Source organism: Syngnathus leptorhynchus, chromosome 11, assembly GCF_054491065.1.
Source record: "Syngnathus leptorhynchus isolate UIUO chromosome 11, UIUO_Slep, whole genome shotgun sequence".
In the NCBI taxonomy this organism is placed as follows: Eukaryota; Metazoa; Chordata; class Actinopteri; order Syngnathiformes; family Syngnathidae; genus Syngnathus; species Syngnathus leptorhynchus.
The window spans coordinates 9,107,061-9,134,841 of NC_141205.1; the positions used below are offsets into that span (position 1 = coordinate 9,107,061).

Genomic DNA, 27,781 nt, shown 5'->3' on the forward strand with positions numbered 1-27,781 from the left:
TCGATATTACATACTTTTGAGATATTTGACCACTGTCTCAATTGTAGGCCTTCGATGCTACAGTATTTTTATGTTGGCCATAATGGTGGGACTTTGAGCGCTAGAAAATAAATATGACATGATACAAAAGTAGTTCTACAGCCTTTAATCATAGGCTAATTTTAGATAGTATAAAATATGCAAACAATAATTTAGACATCGCTATGGGCTGTCATTAACAATTACATTTAAAAATGGATCAATTAGAACATGATAAGCTTATAACTATTTATATATACCCCGCCTGGATGATCTGTCCGAATAGAAAAAAATCAACTATGGCTCTTGATCACCAACACCCATCACATCTTTCTGAAAAGGAGCGCCTTCTTTTGTGCACTCTCTTTTGAGCTCTCTTGGCTACCGTAGCGTGAAGCAAGATGCAGACAGGTCGCATCTGGGATGGGAGCAGCGGCGTTCTGGACTGAGGCGAGAACATTTCAGCTGCTTGGTGGACACAGAGCAGCACGCGCGGTTCTGACTCTTTGGAGATGGATCACCGGTAACAGTCATCACACATGATCTGGAACCATTTCAGCAGCAATTCATCCAGAGACATTGACTTTTTTTTTTTTCTTCCATTGGATTTTTCTTTTTTTTGCACCAAATATATTTGTAAGCTTTCTGCTGGTTTTTGTTTCTTTAGAGAGCCTTTTTGCCGGGCGAAAGGTTTGGCGTTGCCCTGTCTTGGAGCCATGGGCTGCACGGTGAGTGCCGAGGACAAGGCGGCCGCGGAGAGGTCCAAAATGATCGACAAGAACCTCCGAGAAGATGGGGAGAAAGCAGCCAGAGAGGTCAAGCTGCTTCTTTTAGGTAAACCTCGGTTTTGTGCTCCTGCAATCAGGTGCAATGTTTCCCGATGATCATTTGGGAAGCAATGAAACCATTTAGGAGCCACAACATTAGGTACACCTGCGCAATCTAATGATCTGTCACTAAATACGTTCTTGCATAGGTAAGGATGTTCAGTTTTGATTGACACTGTCAATCAGACTGACTGACTGATAATTTGAACCTCGCCTTTTGCTCGATCATAGGGATGGGCAGGTGCTCTAAAACTACAGTTGCGATTTCAAATGGACAGCGCTGTCATGAGATAAAATGGAATGATAGTTTTTTTTTATGAATAAGCATGTCATTCTCATTACTTTATTGAATAATTTATAATTATTTTGATGATAAATAACCAATTATTCAATAAATAAGTGAAATGGAAATTTGATTTTTATAAATGTTTATTTTTCACAATTGTTCATTTTATTATTTTTAATTAATATTTTTTAAATGTTTTCGTAAAGTTCTTTTTTGACGAATATATTTTCATTACTATCTGCAGTAAATAAATTAACAGATAAACTGATAAACAGATCAAATCATTCAATAAAATGAATGACTAAACAAATAAAATCAATAAAATCTAATAAATACATTTGCAGTGACTATTTTTTGGGGGGAACAATGTTTCTTAAAATTAAATTATACAATTAATTTCCATGACTCGTTAAGGTAAATGCTCCGTGGGTCTTATCGGGGGACCATTAGTGGTCCCTGCGCCATACTTTGCTCACATCTGCGCAATCTGCGCCATTACCCTTGACCTAGCTCTGTAACACACCTACCTGTTTATTTTTGGCTCTGTGAAAGGTACACATTTCGAGTACAATAATTATCTCTGTGCTCTAGATGAGTGCAGATTGTATTCATTTCGCTCCTCGTTTATCTTTTCTTGTCATGTGCAAAAGTGTGTAAATGTGTTTTGCCAAGCGGGAGGATGCCTCGGTCTGTGTGTGTGTGTGTGTGTGTGTGTGTGTGTGCAGGACGTGTGTCATCTTGCTGTGACAATCTGTTAGCGCAAGCCAGGACGGAGAGCTGCAGGATGGCGAGTCAGCTGACAAGTCAATAAGAGAGGCCAGCTCGGGTTGATACATTTGTGTGTGTGTGTGTGCCTTGGTGTGTGTGTCTACCAGGCCCACAGCAGCACGCCTTTCCTCAAACCTGTGTGTGAAATCTTGAATAAGCACCATGAAAACATGATGCGAGGTGGGCAATTTCAGCAGCGAAGTGAATGCTGCACAAGTAAAAAATTGATAAAAAGGTTGTCAGACGTTGCTTGTCAGCATGGAGACCCATTTCCCCTTTTTTGCTTCGATAAAAGCAACCCTCACCGTGAATGATGGGTAGTGGGCGTTAAAGACCTTGTAAAATCAAATCATATGATTCAACTTTACAGAGTGTAAAGTTGGCCACTCGGAGACCGAGTTGAATGTGCGTCTGTGTTTGACGTTCAAATGTTCCCATCAACGCAATATTACCGTGAGTTAATGGAAGCCAACTCTACTGTTTGTCTATTTTGCGGTTGATTTCAGGACAACCCGTGCAAGCTGTAATTGGTATATTTGTCAACGTGGTGTGTGAGAGGATGCACATTAGCTCTGGGCAAAGAGATGACGAGTCATTCCATAGTGGCCATTGACTAATGAGTGCGGAAGGCATCTTATTTCTTTTCTATAGTTGTCGTCACAATAAGGTAGTTTAGAAATGATTGAGAACCAGAAACAGCAAATGAATATTAAAAAAAGCTACAAATAATCACATTTGTCTTGTGTTTAAATTCCATCTTGGGCATGATAATAATAGGTTTCCACCGACATGACTCAAATCTCAGCGGGAGACTGTCCACAACAACTACCCACAAAGTGACAAGCTAGACAGTTCGTCACGTCTCTCATCAATACCACTTATTCTTTATAGATCAATACTTTGTCGTTACTGTACGAGGCAAGCTTAAGAGATTACATTTAAAGTTGTTTTAGCGAGAGTACACGGGTTTGATTTGATGCACTCTGGCTAAAATGCCAACCGTGTCAACAGATTTACCAAAGCAATCTTTCACATTTGCATGTTTGAATAAAATCAGTAAAGCCCTTTCTCCCAGCCCACAGTAAGAAAATGCTGTCAAATCTCCTGCGGTATCATTATACAATACAAAGCGATCGAACCCTACCAAGATTTTTAATCTAGTATTTGTCTTGGTTAATGTGTTGTGTTGTATTACTCATTATCCCGCGTCACGGTTGCGTCGTTGAGGTAAGAGAACAGATGCTGGAGCAGATAAACAGGTTGGCACTGAAGAAAAATATCTTCAATAGAAAAAAAAAAAGTCCACCTCATTGAAATTGCACATCATGATTCCTCTAAATCTACTTGAGGCATTTTTAATTAGGAAAAATTTGTTTTTCAACTCGTCCATTTTTTTTCCATAAGCCTGCTGAATCACGTTTCTCGACGTCCTCAATTGCACTGACTTACCCCCCCTGGCTACTTTATCACATATTCAGACACTCGTTCATCCAATCACATTAAGATACCTTCATAGCCTCAAGTTAGAGTAGTCTAACAACGTTGTAGGCTTTGTGGTGAATGAAGTTCTGGGGGCTTCACGTGAAGCACCTTTGCTTCCAAAGGTTTCCTCCACAAGGTTATGGATAATTAGATCAGTCCCCGTCTTTAATTTTCCAGTCAGATTTCCATTATCAGCGGCATTTATTATTCAGGATGCAGTTTAATATCCTCTTATTTTCCTGCTCGATCTTTCACATCTCCCTTTTCTTGTCTTGAAGCGGGCATGAGTGGCTAAGTGTTTGGAGGATGCGTATTCATCGAGATTGACTCCAATCTATCTGCCTAATTGCACTTGACTCCAAAGTCAGCTGATGGAGGAGATGCTTGATGGAGTTTGTTTCTGTCGACTTAAAAAAAAAAAAAGACACTTTTCAGCTCAATGGTGGATTGAGATGAAGAGCAAAAAAGAAGGTGCCAGATAATTACAAATCGATCTTATTAGGAGGATTAAAATAGGACAATGTGAATGGAAAGCTATCAGAGTTGTCTGCTATTATGAAAAAGTAATTTTCATCTAGTGATACTGAACAGGACAGTATAGGAAATAATTAGATATACATCATTGATTTGAAAAAATGAAACACATTAAAATGGCTTCCATTCATCGAGGTTTTGCACTGGTCATTTTTCAAACAATAATCAAGAAATAACAAGAAGCAGCCAAACAAAATACTTGCTGATCAAGCTGATTGCGATGGTGTTTTTTGACGACTCCGACATTTCCAAGAGCTGCTTTGTATTATCATCACTGCAGAAAATAAAATGCATGAAATATAGTTTTGCTAATTGGATGAATTCAAAACTTTGGTCAAGTGCACAATCCAATATAAGAGCTGTATGAAAGATTATTAACATAACACTGTAAACAATAATTCAACTTCTATTGGTGGAATCTGACTGATTCAATTATTTTTCTGCTCCAGATCTATTGGATGAAAATAGATTTGCAGGTGTACCTAATATAGTGTCCAGTTAGTGTATTATTTCTTGATAGCGGTCGCTCACCATAAGATTTATTTGTCTTGTCAGTTTCAAATAAACCCACCTTTGGAAGTCAACAGAGTTGCAGCGTGAAGAGATAAATAAAGGCATTTATTTGCCAGGCTGACAGTCAATCTGCTGTATAGGAGCATTCCGGTGTCTGCGAATTTCTACAAATTTTACAAACGAGGGGAAAAAAAACATTCACCTCAGTATTTCTTCCATCGATCCCGCAGAGAGCTACCAATGAGGTCACACCTTCATTTAGTAACAATTAAATATGGTCTACAAGTAGAAGTGGCGCAACAGCTCCGTCCGTTTCCCTGACGATGAGGTATCATCGCAGTACTAATGAAACATCAATTCTTCTTGCTTGGACAGGCAGCGAGCTTGCCGTGGCCTAGAAAAGTGTATTTGGTTTGATCTGCGGGAAATGAATCATATCGAATTTTTGAACCAACCTCAGAGGCACAATTCACTATTTAATGCATTCAAGCAAGTGAAAGATTAAAGCGGCGACGTTATCAGATGGAAGGCCATGCTTTGTCTGTCTCATTGTAATGGCCTTATTTTTGTGTGTGTGTGTCCGTGTGTGTGTGTATGCTCCACATACATTTTAGGAACAGTTTTCCTCTGCTAGAGAAAAAAAAAGATTTTTCTTAATGATATCCAACTTATGTTAATTTTGTGTACAGTATTTATGTGTCATCATGGTGTTTGATTAATATGTTATTATATTTGCTCCATTTTGGTGTGCAACTACCGTATTTTCCGGACTATAAGGCGCATCATTAATGCATCATGTCAGATTTTTAATCCAAATCAAATCATTCTCCATTTTATCTAAGGCGCACTGACGGCTTTTGAGAAAATTTTAGGTTTTTAGGTGCGCCTTATAGTCCGGAAAATACGGTACAACTTAAAAATGGCCATATTATGGAAAATTGGCTTAAAAAGACATAGTGGCGTTTCAGGAGTGGCTGAGCATCTAGGTGTGAAATTACACAACAAGGTAATTTATCAGAGATGCCATTTCTAGCAAAATATATCTGCAAGCAAGCAGTTTGGATTTTGGAGGGTGGGGTGAGCAGTGGCTTATTAAAATGATACAGGACAGTGTGGGAATGATTGTAGATTATAGCAAATTTGATTACATTACTTGGATGCACTAAGCAGATGCGCTTTGGGCAACATGACACGAGTTGGGAGACCTGTCCAACTTCTTTTCCTTCTAGTGCTGGATCAGTTTTTCAGCCTTTCTGAAGAGCCTTGTCAAGTGATGCCATCGATTAACGATACACGTTCACTTGATTAGCGTGATTCATTGGAACTCCCGCAAGGTAAAGTGCGTATTGATTTCCCTCAGAGATGAATAGGGTACGCTTGGCAACTTCTGACACGTCGCATGACGCACACACAACACAATTGAGCTGTTAAACTTTGACGTGAGTCATACAAGGAGCATATCACGGATTTCTAATTATACCTGTCACGAGAAAGAATCTGAGGTTCGGAAACGGTTTGACTGTGGAATATGTCGCTGGAGGCTCTTACACCTGTTTGAACTGCTCAGGTTGTTGTATTTATGTGTAACGGTCATGGTCATGCAATACACCAGTGTGACCCGGAATCAAACCCCGAATGGTCCAGCCTGCCTGAATAAAATTATATTCAAGTGATGCAAGATTTCAAAAATTCCATGAATGCAATACTCACGGAGCCTACTCACATTGCTGATGGTGTTGTTTTGAAGCGTGGCAAGCAATGCTAACAGAAAGTGACAAGATTCAGGTGTAAAAAAACCCCCATCTATATCAAATTTAAAATGTAAAATAGACAATGAAAACCATCGATATTGAATTGTAATTGTTCATTATGAGCTGTTTAATGGCTATATCTTTTGTTAATACTTTACTACAATAATTAGTAATTACAGTAATTACTACAATACAGGGGAATCCCCTAGCCGCTTGTAATGTCAACCTTGACTGGATCAACTGGTACCACGTGCCAAATGTGTCACTTTGATCCATCACATTTTCCAGATGACAAAAAGCAGGGTCTGGTGTCGTCACGGCACGTGTGGCGTTCATGAGGGAGTAGGACACGTGGTGACGTTGGTGACTCAATATATCGGTCGGTGAGATGAAGCGGTCAAGAACAGTGCCGGTGACACCCTCTAGGAAACCAGAACTAACCGTGCAGAAAGGTGTGAAGTGACCGTGACGATATTGTAGATGTAGCGTAATGAAGCACTACTACCTTTGATATATGCTGCGGTTCGTAGTACAAAGCCGCGGGGATATGTGATTGATTATCATGCTCACATTTTTTGTATGCATGTCATGTTACAGCTGCTCAGGTTGCTGTTATATAATTATGTGCACTGGAGCCTTTTAGAAGATAGTCACCTGAATCTATCAATTAGCAGATCCTTGCCTATGCTGCATAATGGTGCATATATGCTCCGAGGAGGATCTAATTAAATTGATCCAACTTTTGGCTTTAAGATTCTTTATTTATTGTCCATGCTGCTAGATGTGAGAAATCATTGTTAGGAAATGGATGTATTGTTTGGTTTTGTCTTGAAATCTATTTCTACATTTGATCAGAATTGAAGCAATTTTTTTTCGTCACGGCGTCCATTTCGCTTTTTTAGAGGAACAATTTGTCACCATTGACATTTTAACATCAATCTGTAAATTTGTAAAAGTCTTTGACTTAAATGGAGACTCTAATACGAGGGAATTCAGTTATCTGGTGTCTCGGTTTCCCAAGGGAGTACAGACAGAAGATAAGAGATGATGAACGTTCTGTGATGGACGTATGCATATGTTGTCACAGCCAAATGGAGTAAAAATAAGTTCGGCTGGGAAAGCGTCATGGCTGTAGCCCACTTCTTGACTCACCGGCGCCTTGATCACGACAAACCCAATAGAAAATGGATGGATGAACATTTTCATGGCACCTCTAATATTTTATAGATAACGATGCAGGACTTTGAAATGCATTCCCCACGGGTTTGTTCCTTTTATGGGTCAATATTTCATGCCGTCTCCATGTGGCGCCTCTAAAATTAAAGTGGAAACATAGAAGAAGTCTGTTGAACAGAACGACGATAATATCAGTCCCAATGCTGCATCAAAACGTTTTTTTTAGATGTTACCCCAGATGCATATTTGAATTGTGTGTTGAAAATTAAGCAGTCTAGTCACATCCATCCCATGTACAAGAAGCGCCGGTGAGCAAACAAAACAAAGAGATTAAACATTGTGCACATTCAATGCAGTCCGCTTCTATGCAGAGCCCAGCGGTGGGGCTCATCTTCTTCTCTGCACAACTGATGACCTACTTTAACACTCCAGACGATATAACGTACTATAGTAGTACATACGCACGACCATGTACTGCATTTCTCTTTTGCTGCCCACTTTGCATCTGTTGCATGTTTTTACCACCCACCTGCACGGATTACAGACACATAATGTGGATCTTTGTTCTAACTTAACTAATAGAGCAAATGGATAATCCTCATGGATTGGGTTAAAAAAAATCAAATAACATACCGTATTAACACAAAAATATGTTGTCAGGCTGGACAATATGTTGAGTCAGATAGACAATATTGTTATATACACTACTACAACTACTACTACTGATATCAGTAGTGTTTTTTTTATGGAGATAAATCATTTGCATTTATATAGACAGGAAAAGGTTTCCTGAATCCTTTCATTTCACAGAATGAGTCATGTAGTCCCTACTGGGAGCCCAATGTAATCATTGGTGTGCATTGTGATCACATTATCACAGCTATAATGGACCTTCACTCATCCAAACCAAACTCTGTCAGCGGGAGATTTGCCATTGATGACGAACATAACCCCCCCCCCCCCCCCCCTGCCCGGAATGTACACGTGTATGACTGCAGGAATATGGAAGGGGTAAATGGTTGCTATTTATCAAGATCCATCTCAAAGTCCATTTTCTTGTTGGCTTATCTTGTTCAGCATCGGGGTCGGGGAATTTCAGCCGATTTAATGCAACAGGCAGATTACACCCTGGAGAGACGGCCTGTCAATCATCTGGAGATTGTGACAGGTTCACTGAGCAGTTATTGATCCTATGTGATAGTGTCAATATTGCATACAGGTGCACTGAGAAGTTATCGATCCTATGTGATAGTGTCAATATTGCATAGGAATAATCTACATACGTATGAAGAAGCCAATTTAAGAGATGGCAATGAGTATTTTATTATTTATTCATCGAGTTAATGTTTATAGAAAAAAAATATATATTGTAGTATTAAAATAGTAATGATCAAAGTAGTATTCATTTTGAAATCAAATTTGACCTGACTTCCTCTTTAAGCCTGGCTACTTTCACTGATCATTACCAGATGGCTTTAAGTACCAAAACTGGTGGCGAGCCAACCCTGCTGTTAGAAGGTAAACCAAAGAGACAAAAGATGTGTTTACTCCATCAAAAAAATCCATCGGGCTTGTTCCGGTCAGCAAACACATAGCTTGTTTTGTATTCTGTTCTGTTTTATCGACGCCCACAGTAGGTTAACCTTTTAAATGGCTGTAAAAGCTCGTCGGATGCGAGCTGTCGTGACACCACCGTGTTGGTAGGCAGCAGTGGGCCAGGATTCAATGAATTGTGTCAAAGTCACACATAGCAACTACAACCTGATGGTTGACCAATGTGAAGGTGCAAACGATTTATGATGCTGAGACAGTGCATGTCTGCCGTCTTTTATGTGAAGGTGTATAGAATTGTGGCTAAGCCAGAGATGCTACTGTCAGTGCTTGGCTATGGATTTTTTAATAGCGGTGGGATGGTCCACTATTATAAATCTTATTTATTATTAATCAGCGCAAGGATGGCTTTAAAACGAATCTTGCACGGACAGTCTTTGCAGCCTCTCTCACAAGAGAAATGTTTGCTTTGCTTGTCGTAAACTCACGCTGGCGAGGAGTTTAAAAATTTAAATGTAATTATATTTTTCAGGATTTGTTATTTGATTGTGATAAGATATAATAAAAGTGCATGCAGCTTAAGATATACCTCTTAAGAAAATTTGACTGCCCCTGACCTCAATCAGTCCTAACTTTCTTAACTATAAATTTTACCACCGATATTGAAAACTCACACCGAGTACCATAATGACAATTTCGACACAATATGATCAGGATTCTCGATGCGTCTCACTTTTTATTTTTTACTCAGTTAAAAAGTAAAAGTTAAAGCAAAAGACTCAGTTCAACACAGTTAACCCCTTGGCACTTGCTGAATTGAGGTTTTGTCTGACTTCCTCCATGAATCAGTTCCATTCATTGATTAAATGTAAAAATGAACCTCATTTTTGAAATGTGGGAGGAAAATACAATACCTGGAGAAAACCCACCCAAACATAACCCAATTGACATCAATCTGGTAACATTCATCCAAGAGCATTTGTATGGAAACAAATTCTGCTCTCACTGGAAAACTATAAAAAAAAAGTTTATATCTCACTCAAACAATAAAATGGCCACCAAGTACTTTAGAGGGAAGCTATCAAATAAAATGCAAAGTAGTTAAAGCTAGTGAGAATGCTGGGTGCTTCTGTTGTGGTGTTGTGACTGATGCACATGGCTCAAGTTACTTCCGAAGATGTCTGGATGGAGAAAGCGAAAGAAACCACAAAATGATTCTGGCACTGCTATTATTTATTGAGCTTTTTCCAGAAGTGCAAACTGCACTCCACTGATCCATCCTTGCTGCGGCGGAGATTGCACGCATCCATTAGATCCCTCTGCGGATTTATCTGTAATAACACAACTGAACGCGCTGATCACATGTGGTCGTTTGATATTCTCTGCTGACACCATTTTGTAAATATTTGACCTCTGTGCAATGAAAGGTTGGAAGGTAATTAGACTTCAGATGATTTCTTTTTAATATCCTGCTCAAAATTGATACCCAAATGTTGGTTTGTGGCGCATTTGGAGGAAATGGCAAATTTAATATGAGCAACAACACAGATATAATATTTTGTGAAGCTACTATGTTTGTATTTGATCCTTGTCTTTGTTTGAGATCGCGAGTGAGCTGGAGCATAAGATTTTGGTATTTATCTACGCTACAGAGACTCTCCACGCTTTGCTTTTTAGCGACTATATTTTTACTCTAATTTTGGTGCCACACGATAAAAATCTGAAGTGTCCCCCCTCCCTGTAGCTGCACAGCAATAGCCCCCTTTTCCTCCAAACTAGCTGGAGGATGAAGAATAAAGCTGCACTCATCTTTCTCACCAACGTTCACATGCTCACCTCCCGTTGGGCCTGAAATATTAATGGCCGCGTTTTATTCCGGAGTGAGGAAAGTGACCTTCATGTGAGTGTGTCCACAGAGAGACTAACATTCATTTCAACACCAGATTTTGGGTCCCATATTATGCAAGAATTCACAGAGTAAGCCGGATGAGTGAACTGTTTGGATTGTGTCTCGGCGGTAAATCTGCAGCATGGAGGCTATGCAGACTGTGCAGTCCTTTAAGCCTAGAAGACAATAAATTCAGAAAATCAGTTGGCCATCACAGCTGTCTTGGAGGCAGAGATGGAAGGCAGATGATCAGACATAAAAAGCTACCGCAGGCACCATGTTGCAGCTTGGCACGTCACGTTGTGTCACTTAGAACGGAATGAGGGGGGGGGGGGGGGGGGGGGGGGTAATGACGTGACCATGATGGTGAACGTTGACAGTGCGACAGGAGCTATTGCTGATTCTCCAGCCTGCTGACTCGTTGTCACTCTGTCCTGATGTTTGTTGGCGTCTGGGTCAAGATGGCGTGATGAGGGCAGCGCATGGTGGTGTGCCTGATCTAATATGTCCGCCTCTACTTAACTGAAGTCATTGCCGTGAATTAGAATGCAATTTTTAAAAAAAATATTATAGTATCATTTATTTCAACAATTAATTATATACAACTTTATTTGCATTCAAGTATGTTTAATTTAATAATCATGGCCTACACCTCAGGTGTCAAACTCAAGGCCCGGGGGCCAGATACGGCCCGCCACATCTTTTTTTTTGTGGCCCGCGAAGACAAATTGTGCATCAAATTTGTGTGTTATCCCTAGAATCGGAAATTGTCTTCACTTTTAATAATATCTTTTTTTATATATATATATTTGACCGGTTTTTACTCGTCTGATTTGAAAACGAGTTTTTTGTCAGTTTGTTTTGTAGCTTTTATTGTATATGAGGGGCTCATACATCTATTTGGCTTGACAGTCATAACGGCCCTCCGAAAGAAGCTATGACTACAACGCAGCCCGCGAAAAAAATGAGTTTGACACCCCTGCCCTACACAGTAGTATATAAATGTTTTGGTCTATTTTGGTTTGGCAAATAATTCATTATTAACATAAAAGTCAGTTTCTACTTTAACTTCACAAAATTCTACCACCCTACCATTCTTTAGTACATTATGGTACATCGTGAAGTGCCCCCCCCCCCCCCCTTGGCTTCAACCTCTCCACACTTTACAAAATGGTCTATTTTTACCACAGTCCTGCAAAGATAAAGTTTCCCTCCAGTGATGCAGTGAGCCTAAAAACGTCTCTCTTCCCTCAAGTGAGAAGCAAACACACTCTTATATGTGCACTCTCACAAAGAACATCAACAGAGCAGACAACCCAGAGGAGGAATCTAGTGATGTCACTGACAGTTCAACGCTCGGTTTGCTGGGAGACAGTTTGAACTCCAATCCAACTTTGTTCTGCTAACAAAGGCGTTTGAGTTTTGTTTGGTATTTATTTAATTATGATTTTTTTTAACTTGAATCTTTCATTTTTGCAACAGGTGCTGGAGAGTCTGGGAAAAGCACCATTGTAAAGCAGATGAAGTAAGTATGATAAAAACTTTCAGAATATAGATTGTATTCATAATATATGAGGCTGGAAATTGGTCTGAAATTGCATTTTATATGGTTTTGTGCAATACTTTAATGAGTTAGCTAATCAGGTGATTTTTTTTGTCATTTGTTAATAACAATCATGACTTGACTGCAGTATTTTTTTTTTCCTCCCCACATACAATTCTTTTTTTATGTCAACAAAGACTGAACGCAACGTTCCGCAGAGAATTTTGTGCTCACTACGATGATCCTTTAACCATTCCTAAGTTTTAGCTCAATATTTGCAGTAAGCCTGTAATGTTTTGATAAGAGAAATGCGCCCCTGCGTCTTGGCGGTTACCCTTTTAATGGTCCGGCCTCTGATGGCTGCACGTGCCTTTTACGACTCAAAGTACAAGAACGGGAGAACAACGTTGTGGGAGTACAGCAATCCGAATACACGCAGGATCCGAAATGGCTTAATTATTCACATTCCTTGAGGCTAGCCTGGCACCGAATCCATTTTTTATGAGCTGGGAGCAAGAACAGTCTGTCACCTTTTTGAAGCATGATTTTTATCGCAAATACACACATGCGCGCACACATCTGTGTCAGTCTCCTAGAAACAAACAAGAATTGATTATATAACACCACACACAGACAAATCTTTGACGCTCTGCCGAGGAAAACGATCCTTTTCCTAAATTAGGCTATGTGTCTGCTAAATGACTGCAGTTGTCAGGCAGCGAGCACTTTTCACTTGAGAGTTAATATGATTACGACCTCATGTTCTCCCTCTGCGCTCTGATTCATTAGTCTGAAAGATTCCATCTCAGTATAAGACAGTTAAATTTCTCCTTTAGGTGAACGGTAATGGCAACGCTAAAATCGGACTCGAGATGCAGGGTGTTACGCAATGCAACACACTGATGTGTTGAATGAAATCGACATGAACAGATGTGTACACACACTCATATACATATGTACTGTAATCCATATCTTTGTTTTACTCATTATATATTGTTTAAATAATCAACGGGTTTATCTGTTTTTATTTGTTTGTTTCTCTGGCACCAAACAAAATCCATACGCTCTAGCAATCAATACATGGCATGTTTATTCATTTTCAAATGATTGTGTCCTCTTCACATCTGCATAGAATTATTCACGAAGACGGCTACTCGGAAGACGAATGTAAGCAATACCGAGCTGTGGTTTACAGTAACACCATCCAGTCCATCATGGCCATTGTTAAAGCCATGGTCAGCCTCAAGATAGACTACAGCAATCCTGGCAGAGTGGTAAGATATCACCCACAAACATTTTTTTTCACGCTGGAAGATTTCTCTGCATGATATTCTGCTTCACGGATTTTCCTCAAATGTATTCCACCTCTAACGCCTTATTTTGTTGCAAGTGTTTCCCATCAGATAATTAATTCATACGCAGACAATAATAATCTTTGCTGCTAACCAAAACAGCAGCACCAAAGAATTCATGTCGAGAATATCTGCAACAAGTTTCCTACACTCAATGATCGTATGTTGTGTGGAGACGATGTCTTGAAAATTATTTCATGATGATAAGTCCGCAGTGATTAATTGATCATTGATGTTTCTTTAACCGTCAAATCGCAGGCAGTGAAACCTGTCAGCCTTCAGCCTCCGACAATTACAAATACACGCTCACGCTCCTGTCATCTACCCAGACATATGCTCCCAGCCATCCCCGGGTGAAGTCACTCCACTCCCAAGCTCCCTCGTTCAGTCACATTCAGACACCTTCATGGCCTGGCAGACAGTCAGAGTTTATTAACGGTCAACGCTAATGCACGTAACGCAGCTGCAGAGCCGTTACGTTTGCAATAATGTGTTGCACTGAACTGCAGATGTTGCTGGAGTTTTCAAAATTTCCGACTGTGTGAGGCATTGAAGGTTGTTCAAAACTACCGGCTGGCGATTTATTTCGCGGAGCATATTGCATTTAATTCCCCAGGTGCATTCTCAGCATCCATAATGATTCATTCTAATGAATTTCTAACGCTTCAGGTGGCCTAGAATATTCAATCTTTTAAAGACCGTCATTTATCATTTCACTTAGGCCAGTTTCTTTTAGGTGCAATGTGACTAACAAGCATTTTGCATTCCATGTCCTTGTAGTGGTTTCCAACTGCAATGAATCAACCTTTATTTATTTTCATAACAATATTCAACTAAATGTCAGTGACGAGAAACAACTTTGTGTGAAGCAGTGTAATTTTACGGATCTGTTGTGGCCAGTGTGTTCACACAAAAAAAAAAAAAAAGCAATATTCTCCTTCTACTCTCGGACTTCCTTTGAGACTCTTGAAAGCACCGCTCCCGCTTTGAACATTACAGAAGCTTTTCACAGCGTCAATTTGTACTATCTTAATGATTTTGTGTTTGTGAGACTTTGGACTTAAGCTTCAAAGGGACAGTTTAATTAGCTGTACCCATAATTACCATATACTGGCAGAATACTCACAAGTCAAACTAATTACGAGTGAAATGAAGACGTGCAAATGTGCAAAAATACACGGCTATCAACTTTGATAGAGTGTTTCGCACGCTGCGCGGTGGCCTTTGAAAGTCCCGAAGGGCTCGTATGCGCACTGTGGCCATTAAAGGAAAATTGACCGGCTGTACAATTCTAAAATGTATGTGGGCATATAGTTATGCATGAATAATTACTACCGTGTACAAGGAACCCCTTGTGAACATTTGTTTGCTTATCCAGTTAAACAGAATATCTTCCACAATTAGCTTTCAGTATTTAATATTGCAGTTGCCAGCTAGCTTCATTTCGGCGTAGAATGTGAAGTACTATGCCACGCCCACTTCAGTGAGGCAGAAAACTGTCTGCCTCACATTGAGTTTTTTTTTTTAATCTACAAAACAAATATTTCTCACAGTACATTAACTTGACTGTGGTAAAATTAAAGTGAATAATAACAGTCTAAAAACAGTACAACAAAGAAGAAGCCAATTACAAGCCTCTTCAATCCAGTTAGTGAGGGATTGTGCAATTTGAGGTGAAGTGAGCCTGCTCCTGTCTTGCCCATGAATTTGAACAGCAATTTTGACTATGAAATCTAGTGGATTCAAAAATAAAATCAGAGCGGCATACTAAAATTGAAAAGGATTTTAATAGATTCATAAAATATTCTTTGTGATGCAGGTGAGGCCTTTCTGCCTCCTCTGACTGCACGTCCCTGACACTAGGGCATGGTTGCTTAAATACATCTTGCCAGCTTTTGTGAATATTGTTCATACGTATTATGTCAAGAGGAGATAGAAATGATGGAGAAATGTCATCACGGTAGTAAAGCAGCATTTAAAGGCGTGCAGCAATCCTGCACACACAAATTTATTGCCTTTGCTGTGCTCAGCTCAAAGCTACTGGCAGTAGTTTATCATTAGTTTCTATGGTGGCATTATATTGCTGCATAAGCAGCCAACTGAAAATCCAACCTGAAAAATGAAATATTGTTTAACCCCCTAATTGCCAAGACAATTTTATTTTCAATCAGTTTGGGCAGTCTGTATTTCCTGCATCATTTTTGCTTTATGGGCAGCATGGTGGACTAATGGTCAGGTCTGCCTCACTTACTGGGTTTGAATCTCCGCTTGAGTCTTTGCATGTTTTATTTAGGTTAACTGAATACTGTAATGTAAATTGTGTGAATGTAAGAAAATGGATGGATTTTCCTCCCAAATAAACATAAAAAGGATAATATGACTTCATATATTCACTCTGGCTGTCTAAAGTGGAATAGCAAGGCAGTCAATTAAATATGAGGGCGCGCATCTGTATTTGCCTGAATTCCATTATCCCTTTCGAAAATCCATCTCGCACGTGAATGAATATGATTGTTTGTGTGCAAACAGCAAGTAGCACAGTTGGAGGTCATTTATTTAGTCATGTTTCCTGTCATCTGAAATATCCTTTTACATCGCTTGCAACACCAGCTGGTCGGTAGAAAAATACCCAGATTATTTTTTCTCCACAATCCCAGTAAAGCCTAATAAATCAATTAACTCATGCTCCATGTACTGTTTCCATGGCAACTTGAGGCTGAGGACTCTGCTATCCCATACAAGGGAATCATATTGTAGCAATTTAACAGGCTCAATCAGAACACCCTATAATTGGTCTAAAATTCATTCATTCATTCCTTCATTCATTCATTCATCCATTCATCCAGGTGTGTTTGTGTGCCGCCCCTGCAGGACGATGCCCAGCAGCTCTTCGCTCTGTCCAGCGCCGCCGAGGAGCAGGGCGTCCTGCCCGACGACCTGGCCAACGTGATCCTGCGACTGTGGGCCGACGGCGGCATACAGAGTTGCTTCGCCCGCTCGCGGGAATACCAGCTCAACGACTCGGCGGCATAGTGAGTCGTAATCTGTATGCTTCGCAGGCACGTTTCCAGTCGGGGGAAATAATACCACGTGTACGTCAGTTCATATGCAATCTGCTTCATTGCACAACAATTCCACCACTATAAATGTAAATGCAACTTTTTGAGAAGATGTCTTTTTAAATGTGCTCTTTTTGTTCGTTTCTTAGAGGAAGGCTATTATTGACGTTAATTTACCCCATTGTGCTTATTGATTGGATGTTTTGCCGTTGATATTTTGCGATATATCCAATGGCGCCTCTTTCAGATACACTGTCTGCACTGGAATACCTACTATGACCTCCTCGGAGAGCCATAGAGACTGGTATCATCTATCATCGACTATCTTGTATCATCTGTTACCTGATTATTTAGCTTTCCCTGCGGTTTGATTCTTTAATATTGCAAGCAGATGAGTGCAATCATCTTGCCGGATGGCTGGGGAAGAAAAAAAATGGAGTCAACTATGACAACAGGCCTCGAGATGATAAATCCCTAAATACTTTGCTTCATTATTGAAAGTGCACGTTTTGCTACATCTGCTCGGATGAGACGATTTATTTGTTCAGACGACCTCAAGAAAAGTCTCACTGGTTTCACTAATACTACCGTATTTTCGGGACTATAAGGCGCACCGGACTATAAGACGCACCTTCAATGAATGGCCCATTTTAAAACTTTGTCCTTATATAAGGCGCATCAGACTTTAAGGCGCACCATTAATGCATCATGTCAGATTTTTAACCCAATCAAATCATTCTCCATTTTATCTTTTTTATTTCAACATCAGATGCAACAAATTACTTTATAATCACAACAGAATGATCCATAGTTTTTTTGATTCATGATTCATAGTCTTCAGCGGGCCACTTATGATTGATTTCATGACACAATGCTTCGGGCCAGTTTAAATTTAGGAATTTGGTCCATATATAAGGCGCACCGGACTATAAGGCGCACTGTCAGCTTTTGAGACAATTTGGGGTTTTTAGGTGCGCCTTATAGTCCGGAAAATAAAGTACTCCTCAATTTAAAAAAAAAACTATTCAAATTAGACACAAATCAATCAAAATGTTAATTTCCTATGTGGCTGCTACTAAATGGCTTTTTTTCTTTTAAATCTTGTATATTACATTTAATATGCTATATTTAAGCAATTCTATTGCAGAAATTTAATGATCCTCACCGTGTCATAGTTTGTTTTTTTCTTCCACATGGGTCTATTTTCCTGCTAACTCTCTTTATCCTTTGTCTGTATCCTGCATGTATAGAGGTACATATAAAGAAATATATAGAAAGCTACATCCCATAATAATATTACAACTTTGTGAGTGAAACAAAGACAGAGCGGGCTAGACACGCTCCCAGCTGGCCTTGAGGATGCTGCTAATGATGTAATGCTGGTGTAAGTGAGGTGGGCTGTCAACACAGATGCACTGACTGACATCCTGCTAGAAAATGTTTGCTACAAGATGGGATGACCCTTTAATGACTCTTCAGGAGAATCATTTATCTTAACTTGACATCTTTCATTTATTCTAGGCTGCGCATTGACATTGAACTTGCACCTTCTTGTCACATATGAATATATTTTTTAATCGATTAACTCAACTTTGGACATTCTGTTTATGGCTTGCTGCCATCGGGCCAGTTTATTTCTATGCAGAGAAGTAAATGTATCTGTCGTATCATTCGTCAGCGTTAAAAATGAACACGACTAATAAAATTGTTTGACTTTTTTGATGAATCATTTCTGCCCTGCTTAGCCCTCGCTGTAATCTTTGTATTTAAAATCAATGGGGTGCTTGCTCTACCATAGGAGAGTTCTGCTTAAAGGTTTGATGAAAAATAGATGAGGATTATCTCAGGCGTACCGGGTGATCTGATGTTTGATGTTGTTATAATGGGTCGCGTATCATTCCAAATGATGTACAAGATGTTTGAAAAAGATCCTTTGAGGATTAGACTGTGGAACACAATAGAAAACAAATTGCCCTATTTGAAGGAAGACATGGTGTCCGTATGACACGTCTACTGCATTGAGACACATCAAGTCATGTGACCATCACTGCAGCATCCATTTTCTATACTGCTGTGTGAACAAGCATCAAATACAAATGGGGACAAGGTCTGCAACACAAAGGCATTGCCAGAAGATTTCGAATGTATAAAGAGAGTAACCAAGCGGGGTCAGCACTACCAATTGCATATAGCTCAGTCCCAAATCAATGATGCATAAGGTCTTGCTGCATTATCCTTTCGGACAAGTCAATTTTACATCCTTCAATTCAACTTCCACCATCTGTGAGACACACACACACACAGACACACACACTGCCAACGGGACTAATCATTTATTGCACTGAGAGTGAATTTTCTTTATTAAGAGCTGCTGACTATCAAGAACAACACTGTCCTTTTTTCTGTTAGTGTGAAATTGCAGCATTTGGGAGTGTTTTATGTTGTGCTGACTGATCATTTCCTTCTTGGTTGATCAGGGAGCATGTCGCCATGAGAAGCTTTGTTTGGGTGCTGACATCCACCATCACCTAAGGCACGGGTGTCAAACTCAAGGCCCCGGGGGCCAGATGGGGCCCGCCACATCATTTTATGTGGTCCGCGGACAAATTGGAGGTCAAACCATTCATTCAAACAATTCATTCAAATCAAATTCATTCATGACTAAAATTCATGTACATTCATGTACATTCATGTTAATGGCCCTCCAAAGGAAACTGACTATGATGCGGCCCGCAACTAAAACGAGTTTAGTTTGACACGGGACCTTTTGATGTACATGTCCAGCGTTTTAAATGCTATTTGTCAAACAAGTGCATCATTTTGATTGTGCAGAATTTCTCTAATCTCCCTTTTCACTCTCTTTGTAGTTACCTTAATGATCTGGAGAGGATAGCCAAAGCAGATTACATCCCCACCCAGCAGGATGTGCTGCGAACTCGTGTCAAGACCACTGGCATCGTGGAGACTCACTTCACGTTCAAAGAGCTGCACTTCAAGTAAGGTTGCACCGTTGCTGATCGTCCTGCAGTAAAAACAGAGCGCCTCTCCCGCCCACTCGCGCTGAAAACGCATCACATCGGTGCTCACCGGCTCTTAAACAAAGCCATTGCGAAGGCCGTTAGTCTCATTGAGCAGAACGTGCTCATTTGGACAATAATGCAACCTTGAAATGGGCAAATTAAAACAGCAATTGAAAGCTTAATTATTATGATTACAGAGAGAGTGAATAAATTAATTCCACAACCCCCCACGCTCCATTTCTATGCAACAGATAAAACATGGATAGACGCAGCCTGAGCACTTGTGTGGGATACTAATGGACTGATGCTTACACAGGATGTATGGACAGCGGAGGTTTATGCGTTCAAATATTTGATAAATGGACCTGTCCGTGCTAAGCGCATATAGATGAGAACAATATGTTTCCACATAGGAGCCCAGTTGCTCTTTTTAAAAGGAACGTTAAAAGGGTTAGAGTCTCAAAGTTTATGCAAAAAAAAATTGCTGCATTTTTTCTACGTCTACTCGTAAATAATCAAAACTATCTTCATTTTTTTTTTCAAATATTGAAAATTATTATTGTTTCTTTGTATGTTTATTTATTGCTATTGCTATGGGTTCATGATTTCGTGGAACACCTTCTCGTGGCCAGAATGAGAACCAGCCTGGAGGCTTTGACGTGACCAGTTCATTGATCAGCTCTTAGATGTTTACCTTGTGCCCTTGCTTCAGTATTTGACCTAAATAATGCATGGAGAGAATCAATAAAAGTTTTTTTTCATTTTTTATAGTTTGCCATAGGTACAAAAGAGAAAAGTATCACTCTTTTTCTAAAGCGTTTGTATAGTGTCTTTTATTGATGCTTGGTCAGATGCTTTTCCACCTCCTTGTCTTCCAAAAGCACGCTCATCAAATGTTAATGTACATTCAGGGATTGAATTTCACCTGAAGTTTCTCTTCTTGTGTCTTTTAGTAGCACCGGGCTCAGTTTGCTTGCACCTCGTACACACATTAACTCTCCCGTGTGTCTCCTCTGCGCCATCTTCTCCTCGCAGGATGTTTGACGTGGGAGGCCAGCGCTCCGAGAGGAAGAAGTGGATCCACTGTTTCGAAGGCGTCACGGCTATTATCTTCTGCGTTGCGCTCAGCGCGTACGACCTGGTGCTGGCTGAGGATGAGGAGATGGTGAGGATGGGGCTCCGCCCTGCTGTGGCTTGTTCATCTACAGTATCTACCCCCATGATGAAGCACATTACAAGGCTTTTAACGTGTCTTCTTATGATTGCACAATCCATTTTGCTGTTCAACTAATTGAATGTTCAAATCCAAAGTGGCTTGAACCATTTGACCTCAATTATTTGAACAGGTTTAATGATTCAATGAGCACTAATGTGACGTTTGCGTTTGCATTTGAAATATTGAAAAACAGCTCTCTCTAGTGGCATACTACAGTAAAGGAATGACAATATTTGAAGGCTTGATTTTAATTGATCTATTTATTTCCATCTATTTCATTTGATTTATTATTTTCACTGCCACTTGGTGCTTATCGGCTGCCTTCTCCTTTAGAATCGCATGCACGAAAGCATGAAGCTTTTCGACTCCATCTGCAACAACAAGTGGTTCACCGAGACCTCCATCATCCTCTTCCTCAATAAGAAGGACCTCTTTGAGGAGAAGATCACCCGTAGCCCCCTCGCCATCTGCTTCCCAGAGTACACAGGTACAAGCTGAATGTAAAACTATTGAATAACAAGGCGATGATCATCCATTACTTTAAATAAAATAAATATAGCAACCAAACTAAAACAACAGTTTTTCATCACAGGAGCCAACAAGTTTGACGAAGCAGCCAGTTACATCCAAACCAAGTTTGAGGACCTCAACAAGAAGAAGGACACCAAGGAGATCTACACCCATTTCACGTGTGCCACCGACACCAAGAACGTGCAGTTTGTCTTTGACGCCGTCACTGACGTCATCATCAAGAACAACCTGAAGGACTGCGGGCTCTTCTAAAGGTGAGACAGCTCACGGACGCTTGAGAAAATCGGGATAAAGTGCATAAAACTGATTCCTTTTCAGTTCACCTACAGGTGCTGTGTTTGGCGACATACTGCATGTGAGACTGCAGCAACCATGTGGCAATGACTGCTTTTCATAATGGAAATTGTGACAGACGTCCTTATAACAAGAGGGGAAAGCTTGAAAAACTTCAGCAATCGTTGATTGGCTACCATCATCCTCTTTGTTTCACGTTGGCCCTGCATACAAAGTCGTCACGGCTCTTTCTCTCGATACTCCCCTTAATGAATCTTTTCACACCCTCATCGGGTGAGAATAATTTTGCAGCCACGTGTGGGGAAAATGAGTTGGCTTTGATCAAATTGTTGGAATGCATGTAAAATGCACAAAGAATATTTATCATCCATCAAGAAAATCTTGTGATTTCAGTTACCATTTTTGCTTTGACTTTTTAAAGATGTTCATTTTGCCCTTGAAATTTAATAAGACTACATAAAACAATATTTTATATTGCTTCAACTCATGTGAACAAAATACTGTTGAAACAAAAAAATCATTTTTGTACGCCATGATGATCATCGTATTCCCCTGCATGACATTCCATTAATTAGCCTGTACCCACTCACTATTTGTCACCAATTACGTAGCACTTGTTTAAAAACAACCTGTGAGGTTTTAAAAGATGTCTGTTGCTAACCTACTGTAGATTGTCGTGTAGTCTTTGTTACATTCCGACTCTCTAGTTTTGACTTTGTTTGTGCCTTGATATCTGTTTACACTTCATATTTGTTCTTCACAGTGTCAATTAGGGCTATTTCTACTCTGTATCCATAGCTTACGAATCCATGCGTCCAAGCACAGAGTCTGAAGGATGATAGGTACTTGTTTGTTGATATTAAAGTACAAATCAAGTCACTCGGTAAATGTAAATCATAAAAGTTTGGTCATGTGAGAGTTTATTTGTGTCTTTTTGTTCAAACGTGTCACATTTTGTACAATGCTAAGCAAATGTGAGAATACAGTCACTATACAGTATATAAGATTTCCATGACTTTAACACAGTTTGAAAACAGTTGAGTTGGGACTGTGTGCAAATTTTAGACTTGTTGAATGATGCTTATCTCTTTTCTTGACATGAATGAGTCGATTTGCATTAGCTTCCAGTCTGGTACCCATGGTGTTAAAATTCCTCACTTGCAAACAAAATGAGAAGGTGTACTATCCAATGGTTTGTATGCAATTCTAAAAAGCAGAACATTGTTTTTTATTGAAACGTTGCAAGAAAAGAGGTAATTCGTGTTTGTATTCAAGCATGCTTAAAAAAAGACAGCACTTCTGAGGAAAAGTGATGATTTCTTTATGCAGCCAGCAGGTAGCGCCTTCCACTAGGTGTGCACTGCAACGCCGTGCTGTGAGCAGACCGTTAATTGATGGGGAAAACAAATGAATAAAACTTCAAATATATTATATATATATATTGTATTATTATTTTATTTATTTCATTTTGAAAATGGCATTCTTTATCATCAATTTAATCAAATCAGCTCATCATATAAAATAATAATAATATATAATGAAAATAAATACATACAAAAGTGTAACATGTAGATGGAGACAGCCAGGATGATATTTAATATATTTAATATGACATTGGAAATCACAGTGACTAAAACATATTTCACATCACATTTTTCAGTTCATCTTCCTCAATTGTGCCTGCTACAAACTCATTATGCTGGAGGCTGGGCTTTTGTATGAGATGCCTCGGTATTGGTCGAGAGTTTGTCTGCCTCACACTCATTGGTTGTGGAGAAACACTTGGGCCTCTACAAAATGTGCTGTCAGCCCATGAAGAACACAAGAGTGAGGACTCAGCAGCAACAGTCATCATAAGTAAAATATACACGAGGAGTTGGCTTTGCTGGGAAACAAATGCCAAGGTTAGTACTATTCATAAAAAAATGATTTATTTGTATTCCAAAAAATGAAAGCTCGAATCTAATGTCATAAATTGTGTTGATCATTGCTCTTTTATTTTGCTTTGCAGAACACATAAGAAGTTGTAACTTCACTGCAGACACTTACAAACGATGGTAAGTAATTTCCCCCTCTAATTTGTGTGTGTGTCTGTTCAGTGTCTTGACTTGACTGTAACATCTGAGCAAGTCATAGCTTGACCCCCCCTTCATTTGTGTGCGCTGTGTATTTAACCTCTCTCCAGCCCAAGGGAAAACTAACATGGTGGCACATTGGCAATGCTGCCCCACTGAGAATAAGTCAGGGCAGGAGGAGGAGATGTAGGATGATGAGGAGGAGGCGAGGGGTCCCAAATGGCTCAGAATTGAAAGCTCACAGCTGTGATAACATCATGTCATATGGAGTCTCCAAAGGCTAAACACTGCTGGTGCTGACAATGTCAATCAAATCTGATGATTCTATTCCTAGTATCAGGCACAATGTGTCCACATTTCAATGGATTTCAGTTTGACTGCCTTCATCGTGATTCATAATGTAATTCCACAAAGTTGCATTCACATACTAATGCATAGTAGTCAACATCCTGTGAGAGAGGATACGTCCTACTCAGCTGCACGTCTCTCCCTTCCAAATTTCCTCTCCTGTCAGAGGAAGCAGGGAGAGTTCTCCCCATCTGAAATGTGCATCCTGCTCTCTGACTTATTTGGTGGATCACACCGCTTGACGTGTCGATGGCCGCTCAGAGATTTGTCAGGAATGTTTTTGCACTCTCGCAAAGACCGGTGATCTCAGCTGCTAAAAATCCCACCGGCCCAGAAACAACACAAGGAAGCGTTCAGGTCTCGCGATGTGCTTGGAAGACGGCCTCGTTCTTCTTGCCAGTTTCTTCATCTGATTGTGTTTGTCTTTGTTTGCTTCTCCAGCTGTGTGTGGGAGATTCCAGCGACTGCTTCCAGAGCCGCGTGCAGCACATGATGCGTTCCCTGCAGGACCCGAAGCAGGCGGGCCGGCCGAGGCCGCTCAGCGAGCCGTGTGAGCGCTCCTTCGCCGTGACCCGCTTGTGCAAACAGAGGGCCCAGCAGGAGCGCCTTTCCAACCAGCGCGTGTCGAAAATCAGCGAGGCCAGCACTTACGACTCCGCCTGCTGTTTGGCCAACCCACTGGAGGAAGAAGAAGAAGAAGAAGAAACCAACGGGCGCTTGGCTCAAGGCTCACCCAACAGCGAAAACAGCTTGGACTTGGACTCCGGTTACTCAGAGGCTTCCTGGCACGATGAAGGTGTTGTTCTGAGAAGGACAAGAAACGTGCGTGTTTCCGCTTCTGCTTGCCTCCGGACAAACACGGGACATTCGGGTCGGATCCGACCCAAATCAACCTCGGACGCTTGCTTAGAGCGCTGGACCTCCTTTGAGTCCAGTGACCCAGAGGACTGGACTACAGCTTTGCTGAGTAGAAGTAGGAACAGACAGCCTCTGGTTCTGGGGGACAACAGCTTTGCGGACTTAATTAAAAACTGGATGGACCTCCCAGAATGTCCAGAACCAGCAGAACTCAAGCCAAGTGCTGGGCGGCGCCTGGCCAAGGACATTCTAGTCAACATGAAGCGACGACTGGCTGGGATCTCCAAAGGTGTGGAGATGAGACAGAAACCAACAGAGTCCGCTCAAGTGACCAAGACTGCCGAGGCACCCAAAAGGTTGTCCTGCCCTGTGGGACTCCAGTCGCTCAAACCTTTCTTCCACCGGTCCCACACGGGCTTACATGCACTCGACTCAGACTTCCACCACTTCAGTGCACTCATGAAGACGGGCAGCCGACAGCCCATAATATGCAACGACATCATTGGGTACATCTGACAGTATAAAATGGATTTCCCGCCAGAGTTCAACCCTAATAAACCCTGATATATAATTGCACTCAGTTTGTAAAAAGCTGTAAACTGTTTTCTATTCCTATGACATTTTTTTTTTACCCTCGGCAAACAATAAAATACTTTCCATATAAAAAACTAGTTCAGTTTCCAAATCATTGGCAAATGTATCGTATGAAAAACCTTTAGTTGAATGCTGACTATGATGAAGGTGGTGACTAGAACTACAACGAGAACTTTTGGTATAATTATGAGTAATGTGTTTAATCCATTGAATGAATTTGAATGTTTGCGTTTACAGTATACACAAATGGCCTGAAGAAAGAGACAAACTGAATAATGACTACAAAATTGCTGCTTGAGTAAGTGTAAGGGAAAGAACACACTCCATTGGTTGCAGGAATATTATATAATATTTAAAAAGGAAAAAAAAATCCACTATAGATTGTGTAACTTAGTGACAATTCAGGTGGAAAATGGCCAGCAAACAGAAATGAATAAAAATATATATATATTTTTAGCAACACTGAAATGTGTTCCATGCTATGTGTGTGTATATATACAGTTTGTGCTTTTCCCTGCCCCCCAAAGCCAGGAAGTGAGGGGCGAGCCATGCACAGGATGTGACTGGCTCGTGCAGGGGGGCATTTGTCGCGTGGGCCTGCTGTGCACATGCTCAACCCACCAAGCACAACAGGACCTCCCCAAAGACGTTGACGGCACACAACCGTCACATGCTGCTGTGCACTAAACGTAAGCACAATACACAGTGACTTCCCTTTGAAAATACAACTCTGATTTTTTTTTTTTTTTTAAATCAAAGCACCCCACAGTGTCCACATTTGGTGATGACAATGTAATCGATTCCTTTCAAACCGCCCGAGGCTTCCGTGACCTGCAAAGGTTCCCACTAATCTCCATTTTGAGCAAGTCTTTAACAACCGCTGGGAAACCTGAGCAGCATTCGCAATCATCACGGCCCACTGATGCTTGTTAAACTTGTGTGTGTGTGTTGGGGGGGGTCAACGGGGTTGGAGGAGGAAACACCTCATCCTGCGATTAGATTTGAGCCAAACAAAATTGTTTGTGCTTGCAGTTCTTGCTTAGAAAAACTCGCCATCCTCATCATCAGCTTCTCGATCAAGACATTCCGAATATGTTTTCCCTCCTCATAAACCAATAATTCTCTTCCAATCGGAATGCAAACACCACCAAATGCCTCGGGCAAGAGAGAATGAAGGGCCGCCATGTAGATGTATCCAAACAGAGCTAAAAGTTTGGCGATTGGCTGTGACCTCAAACGGTGGTGACTTCTGCAAACACATAGCAACTACCTGGGCTTTCAAAGGCAAACAAACTCTGAAAAGCAATGCTGTCAGGTTTCTTGGGCGTGTGAAGACACAAATGGCCTGAAGAAAGAGGCAGACTCTGCATGTATAAAATGTTGCATAAGTATATGGAAGGGAAAGAACATGTTGCAGGAATAATAGACAAAATATGAATTAAAAAAAGAAAAAGTTGTCCCGTTTTTTTTTTTTGTAGCCATTGAAAATAAGGAGGGTGGCCACCAAACACACAAATGTACAAAAATGGACAAAGATAACTTTACAGCTACACTAATACTTTTCTAGTTCCACTAGTAATCTGAGAGAAGAGTTTTGCAAAAACAGCCAATCGTTAAAATATGTGATTGACCATCTGAAAAAAAATGTAGTAGTACTAAAAGAAAAGGAAAAGGTAGTTGGAAGGGAGGATAAGGGTAACAAGCCAACAGAAACAGCAAACTGACATAACAGCCTAACAAATATCAACGCGACTGACCGAGACGTGAGACAAAAAATAATCCGGAAACTGGAATGAGGGGCAGCCGGGATTTAAATACACGACAGGTAACGAGAGGCGGGTGAGGGTGATGACACTGATTGCGAGGTGACACAGGAGGGGAGGGGCGAGCACACAGACACACGGACAGAAACTATCTGTCCTATTTGCAAAGTAACCAATTTCTTTAAACAATGGCTATTGTATGTGCTGGAGGATGGTGTGCTAGTTTAAGGGAGCAAAACATGTATAAAATATGTTGTAGCAGCCAGTGTGAGGAAATAACTTACTGAGGCGTTTGGAGGGGGGTCAGCGATTCCACTTTTGGAACTGCTGGAAG

General features: G+C 40.5%; 2 protein-coding genes across 5 annotated transcripts; both read left to right on the forward strand.

Annotated features, from left to right (window-relative positions):
- The first annotated feature begins 188 nt into the window (after positions 1–188).
- Positions 189–21,767, forward strand: LOC147049394 (guanine nucleotide-binding protein G(i) subunit alpha-2). Of its 4 annotated transcripts, XM_085923262.1 has the most exons (9): positions 189–541; positions 686–852; positions 12,277–12,319; positions 13,470–13,611; positions 16,561–16,721; positions 19,616–19,744; positions 20,804–20,933; positions 21,318–21,471; positions 21,577–21,767. In XM_085923262.1, exons 1-9 carry the CDS (start codon positions 531–533, stop codon positions 21,765–21,767), a joined length of 1,128 nt encoding a protein of 375 aa, XP_085779388.1. In that variant the 5' UTR covers positions 189–530. The 4 variants fall into 4 exon arrangements, with proteins under 4 accessions (XP_085779388.1, XP_085779386.1, XP_085779387.1 ...); XM_085923260.1 differs by having other exon boundaries at positions 189–852; positions 20,804–20,957; XM_085923261.1 differs by having other exon boundaries at positions 189–852.
- Positions 21,768–23,625: 1,858 nt separating this feature from the next.
- On the forward strand, positions 23,626–25,727 carry inka1b (inka box actin regulator 1b). The gene is made up of 3 exons (XM_085924370.1): positions 23,626–23,713; positions 23,821–23,866; positions 24,674–25,727. The coding sequence occupies exons 2-3, from the start codon at positions 23,864–23,866 to the stop codon at positions 25,604–25,606; spliced, it is 936 nt and encodes a 311-aa protein (XP_085780496.1). The 5' UTR covers positions 23,626–23,713; positions 23,821–23,863; the 3' UTR covers positions 25,607–25,727.
- The last annotated feature ends 2,054 nt before the right edge of the window (positions 25,728–27,781 follow it).

Coding starts and splice junctions, on each gene's coding strand:
- LOC147049394 (XM_085923260.1), top strand. CDS start 558: ATGATCTGGAACCATTTCAGCAGCAATTCATCCAGAGACATTGACTTT. Junction 12,320..13,469: donor ACCATTGTAAAGCAGATGAA/GTAAGTATGATA, acceptor ACATCTGCATAG/AATTATTCACGAAGACGGCT. Junction 19,745..20,803: donor TTCAAAGAGCTGCACTTCAA/GTAAGGTTGCAC, acceptor TTCTCCTCGCAG/GATGTTTGACGTGGGAGGCC.